Consider the following 6354-nt stretch of genomic DNA (forward strand, 5'->3'; position numbering starts at 1 on the left):
TGGATTTTATTGATGATTTCGGGAGTACTTGCTTCTACGGGCCGTCCTGAACGTGGTTCGTCACTTATTGATGTACGACCACGCTTAAATTCATTTACCCAGATATAAACCGTTGCTAAGGCAGGGGGAGATGTGCCATGAACTGAGTCCAATTCATTTTTTATCTCATATGGAGTTAAACCCTTTAAATGAAAATGTTTGATTACCGCTCTGAACTCGTTTTTTTTTCATTTTTCTTAACGAACAATTTTTTTTTCAATTGGTTATAAAAACACGTAAACTCAGAAGATGTGGACTGTGACTGCATCATATATCTAGTCGGGAGTGGTGCTGACTGAAAACAGATGATTTGGAGCGATTCGCGCGCCATATGTTGGTCATTCTAAGGACTTATTGAACTAAAATTTGAGAATTCTTTGCTTCAACTCAAAATTAGAATTCTTTGGAAAAAGTTCCTCTTCGAATTCACAAATTTGTTCCATTTCGAAAATTTGCAGTACTAGCTCAGAATTTGTGAACATGTGAAAACTTCTGGTTCCAAGTCAGAATTATTATTATTCTAGATAAACTCCAGTTCCAAATATAAATTTGTTAAACATTGAAAATTCCGTGTTCAAATTAAAATTTAAATTACTTTTATTTTAAATAGTTTAAAAATCCTTAAAATGCTATGAAATTTTATTTTCAAGTCTTGAAACATCTACATGTTGTTTTACATTTTTCAAATTAATTTTTTTAAATTCTGCTAAATTAAAGAAATTTTCTTTAAATCCTCCACATTAATTTTCGACAATTTTCTAAATCTTTATAAATTTTTAAAAATATTCTCTTAAAATTAGTTTATTAAAAAAAATTATTTTCAATTTTCACAGGAACTGTTTTTTCTTCTTCTGAAGTCAGTCAAAATTCTTAAAACTCTCTAAATTTTTTGTTGAAAATCTGCCAAAATCTATATTTTGTTTTAAATTAGGCCTTGGGCTATTTGTAACAAAATTTTTGTACGAATATTCGGATTTTGTCGGTACACGTAGACACTTTGTTTAAATTATTTGAATTTATTTACAATTTTGAAGTAATTTTTAATTTTATTAAATCTTCTAAATATCTCTTCAACTAACTCGAATTTTTTCTAAGAATAATAGATGTTCAATTGTTATTTATACATCAAAATTCTATAATTTGACTTACATATTAAATTTGGTTAAATATAACAATTAAAATTGTAACGTTCAAAGTTTTTTTTTTAGTTTTGAATATTTAATTTATAATTACTGATTTTAAATTGACTGTAAGATATTTCTAAATATTAAGTAACTTTTCGTTTTTTTAATTGAAAATTTTCAAATTGCATGGTTTAAAAATGGAATATTTTTGATTGAAATTACATTTGAAATTTAATAAAAGCCTTTAATTATAAATATATTATTTTGAACTTATTTTAAAATTAAAAATACTTTATTAAGTTTTTTAAGGTGTTTGCTTATTTAACTAATAAGATTTTCGAATTGAAACAGTTTAATTTTTAACGTTGAAATCTGGAAAATTGTGAACTAATCCTGAATCACCTTGTACAATCAATTATTATTTTCTTTTTAACCCTCAAACGGTACACTCCAACCCAGCATACGTAAACGGTACACTGATGCGAATTGGCTTGTTTGCAATGTTGATATTAAATATTTAATATATTGAACATATAATAAACAACTAGCATGTATCACACATATTTGACATATATTTAATATATGTGGGGATAATCCGCTGCAGCTGTGTTTGCGTAAATGCCAACAAAATGAAAAAACTTCGGGTGCGAATTCGCACCAGTGTATCGTTTGAGTGCTAAATCTTAAAGTACAATTCAATTTAAAAAATCATTGATTAATTTATATTCATAGTTGATCAACTAAAAATGATTTTTCAAGAATCTTCGATTTGAAACGCTTCTAATTGTTAATTGTTTAATTCTTTAAAACTGCATTTTAAAATCCTTTCGATTGAAATTTACGCTTAAAAATTAAAAATCTACAATGGAACATTTTTGAAGTCAAAGATATTCGAATTACGCATTCCAAACTGAAAGATATCATAATTGAAAAAGATCACAATTAAACTAATTATTTAAAATATGGGTAAAATCAAAGTTAAAGGGATATTTTTTTCCAAAAATTTGTAAAATTTCGGCAAAAAATTCAGTAATTTCATAGTTTTTCCAGGTCATAAAATTTCCGTCATTTCCCGGTTTTCTTGGTTTTCCGGTCGAGCAGCCAACATGTAATAAAATTATGGTGTATGAATATTCTTTACTGTGGTACCTTCTTGATGTCCTTTTGTCATATGCCTGTATAGCAAATTTCTAGATTTGAAACTTTTATGGCAGATGTCACAGTTAAATAATGAATTAACTGTAATAAAAAATAGAAAAATACGTTTATCAAACCAAATTCTAAGGAGCCATGTGAGATTATTCCATTTCGACTAATTCAATAAAAAAATTATTAATGTCAGCATTTCTAAATTGAAATCTTTTATTTTTGAACTTTCTAAACATGTTCTACTTAGAATAATCGATTATTGTGTACTCTATTCATATTTGTAATATAGTACCTTCCTGATGTACTCCTGTCATATGCCTGTATATCAAATTTCTAGATTTGAAACTTTTATGGCACATGTCACAGTTAAATGACGAATTAACTGTAATAAAAAAATAGAAACATATTAGTGTCAGCATTTTTTAATTGAAATCTTTTTAATTTTGAAATTTCTAAATACAGTGAAACCCTTTAATAGCCCTTCCGAGAACCGACTCCGCACCGCAGGTAGGTATAACAGGAGCTGCGCGGGGTCTGCGGTTGTCAATCAGGTGCGCACTCAGGCGTGAACAAACAAAAGCGGAACGGGCTATAATGAATTAGTTCCCACCCACCGCCAGGCCCAAAATCGGGGCTATAGAAGAGTTTCAATGTGTTTTGTACTTGAAATGATATATAATTATGGTGTCCTAACTGGTACTAATATGTACTAATATAATTGTGGTGTATTGATATTAATAAAGTGGTACCTTCTGGATGTACGCCTGTCATATGCTTGTATATCAAATTTCGAGATTTGAAAATTTTATGGCAAATATCACAGTTGAATGACAAATTAACTGTAATTAAAATAGAAATATATGTCTATAAAACCAAATCCTAAGAAGCCATTTAAAATTATTCCATTTGGAATAATTCAATTCAAAACTGTTTAGTTGCAGCATTTTTAAATTTAAATCATTTTAATCTTCAAATTTCTAAACATTTTCCACTGGTTCAATTTTTTCCTAATATCCCATTGGGCACGAATGTGCCAAGACGTATTGAGAGCGTATTAAGCATTGCCAAATAACGTTCTAAAAACATAAAATGTTCCAAAGACGTTTTTAGGACGTAGTTGGAACATTGAACGTTTTTTAGACGTTTTTTGGCCTTGCTTAGAATGTTTCTTGAACGTTCTAAAAACGTCTTTTAAACCTTACATCCTAAAAACGTCTAAAGGCTGTACAACAAACGTCTTTAAATTTCGTACCTGCTGGGATTGGAATAGTTTATAATGGTGTTCTTTGTTTATAATTTATTTTATGGTACCTTTTTTATGTACTCCTTTTACATGTTGGTATACCAAACTTCTAGATTTGAAACTTTTATGACAGAAATCACAGTTAAATGACGAATTAACTGTAATAAAAAACATAAACATATGTGACTAAAATGGAATTTTAAGGAGTCATTTGAGATTATTCCATTCAAAACTGATTCGTGCCAGCATTTAAAAATTGTAATCGTTTTAATTTTTTAATTTCTCAACATTTTGTACTTGGAATCATTTACAATTATGGTGTACTAATATGAACCAATATAATTACGGTGTATTAGTATCCTATACTGTGATACCTTCCTGATGTACTCCTGTTATATGCTTGTATATCAAATTTCTAGATTTGAAGCTTCTATTGCAGATACCACAGTTGAATGACGAATTAACTGTAATAAAAAACAGAAACATATGGCTATAAAATCAAATTCTAAGGAGCCATCTGAACTTATTAAATTTGACGCATTTAATTAAAAACTGATTAGTTGCAGCATTTTTAAATTTACATCATTTTAATTTTCAAATTTTTTAACATTTCTACTTGAAATAATGTTCAATTTTTTATTAGTATCCCATTGGGCGCGAATGTTCCTAGATGCTTTTAGAACGTAATAATATTAAGTCAGGCCAAATAACGTTATAAAAAAAGCTGTAATAAACTGTAAACTGTAATAAAACTATAATCAAACTATATAATATAAATATTAATATGTAATACGTAAGCTATCTCTCTAAATTTCTTGGAGCGAAAATTAAACTCCAACTCTGGAGCGACTGCTATATCAACTACGATGGAGTGGTAATGTCTTTTGGTTGGAGTCAGAAGCTTGACTCCCTCCATGGAAGTTACATGTTCTCTCCCAATTACAGTTATAATCCGTTGACTCCAACTCCTACAGTTCCTTTTTTGACGCCAAAGAGGAGTGACCATGCGAATCACTCCAACGGGAGCGTGAGGTGACTCCAGCTTGCGCGGTGCAGTGTGATAGAAGCGGAGTGATGGTGGGTGGGGGTAGGGGTAGCAGGTAACAGACAGGACAGCGTCGTTTTGGCGTACTTTTCCATTTTCATTCTAGTTTTCGTGGTAGTAGGTGACGCGTCAAGCAGTGAATTTGGAAAAGTGACAGTATTTTAGTGTTTTGTGATTCAACGAGTACATCAGATTTTCTTATGGTAAGTGGCTTTTAATTCTTATTATTCAACTTATGGTTACGTGAAAGTCCAAAATAACAGAATTCACTTTTGAGATTTCATTTTAGAAATCATAAGAGCTGTTGCTTTTGACAGTTTTCGGAGTCCCGAATCCGGACGCAGTCCGTATAAAAGACGTTTTAAAGAACATAAGATGTCTGCAAAGTGTATGGCTATTTATTTATAAAGTGTAAAATATGCATCAATAATTGCTTAAAAACTTCTTTCTTCAGGATTCTTTGAAAACTCCTGACGAATTAGCGGATTACCTGCAGTCGAAGAGAGTCTACGTGGACGCGCCATCAATTCATTAAAAGGTTCGCTACTTATATTATTTATGTGTGTAAGGTAATGCTTGCAGTTACCGAATCATTCGATTTAAAAATTTATAACTTAGTTGCATATTGTATACATATTGCATACTGCTAAGAAAGTCCGTATTGGTTAGAAAATTAATTTATTTATCTGAAAATCGAAGTACTGCATTTTTGTAAGGTTTGTGACTGTTTGGTTGAAAATTAGCCTTTTTAGAACTAAAGGCCAAATATTTAATTCCAATTTTGTGTATTTTATTTAAATTGAGTCTTGTTCGTGGTTAAAAATCCAACTTCTTGGTTAAAGATTCATCTTTTTTTCCAAAAATAAGCTATTGCAGTTACAGTTTGACAAATTCAGTTGGAAATATATCTTTTTGTTTACGAATTAGTTGCGAATTAGTAACGGGTATCATTCTTCTTTGCATTTAATAGTAAAATTTCCTAAAAAAAAAACTATGTATTTTCATCTGAAATTATGAAACTTTAGCTGGGATATTTATTTTTTAAACTAAAGAGGTGAAACTTTTACCAAGAATATTGATTTTCAAGCACGATCAATACTGAAATTCAATAAAATACACGAATTTCAAACAAAACAGTTAAAGTTTAAACTTGAATAGATCGAAATTCAACCAAAGAGTTACATTTTCAAACAACGAAGATAATTCTTTAAGGAAAAATTAAATACTCAAATTTTCAGATGAAGAAATTAGTTACCAAGGGCAAAAACTGTCTTGTTTTTTAAAAATTGAAATATTCTATTTGAAAAATAATAATATTATTTAGTGATTAATAACTTTACTATAAAGTGCCATAGCGCTGTCCTAAAAATCAATTTTTATTCTGTTTTTAGTCCTATATTAAATAGATGATTCTAAAAATTCTTTAAGCATATAGTTATACATATATAAGAACAATTTGTTACAGTTAGATCTGATTTTTAAATATTTCAAACATAAAAACTAATATATACTATTTTTTTAGGATGGACATCAGCGAACCTACTATGGATGTGTGAAGTGCCTTAATCTATCTCGCTACTATCGCTTCTACTCAACAGTCTTGGAAGAGAGACATTTAACCAACTTTTCTGTTTAATCGTCCATTGTTTTATTTTAGATTTATTCTGATTTTATTTATGTTTAATTAATAACTTCTTTATAATATAATAATAATTGCTTTTACGTTTTTACTGTTAAATTCTGCGATCTCTTAT

General features: G+C 29.2%; 1 protein-coding gene across 2 annotated transcripts in view; it reads right to left on the bottom strand.

Moving 5' to 3' along the window:
- Positions 1-6354, bottom strand: part of LOC117176948 (GDNF-inducible zinc finger protein 1-like) — a 15976-nt gene that overhangs the window by 2705 nt on the left and 6917 nt on the right. For both annotated transcript variants that reach the window (XM_033367356.1, XM_033367355.1), the window contains exons 4-6: positions 3930-4019; positions 2605-2694; positions 2313-2402 (exon numbers count right to left, since the gene is read on the bottom strand). In XM_033367356.1, coding sequence (XP_033223247.1) covers positions 2313-2402; positions 2605-2694; positions 3930-4019 — 270 coding nt within the window. The remainder of the gene's footprint in view (positions 1-2312; positions 2403-2604; positions 2695-3929; positions 4020-6354) is intronic.

The sequence above is a fragment of the Belonocnema kinseyi genome, chromosome 7 (genome assembly GCF_010883055.1).
Source record: "Belonocnema kinseyi isolate 2016_QV_RU_SX_M_011 chromosome 7, B_treatae_v1, whole genome shotgun sequence".
NCBI lineage: Eukaryota > Metazoa > Arthropoda > Insecta > Hymenoptera > Cynipidae > Belonocnema > Belonocnema kinseyi.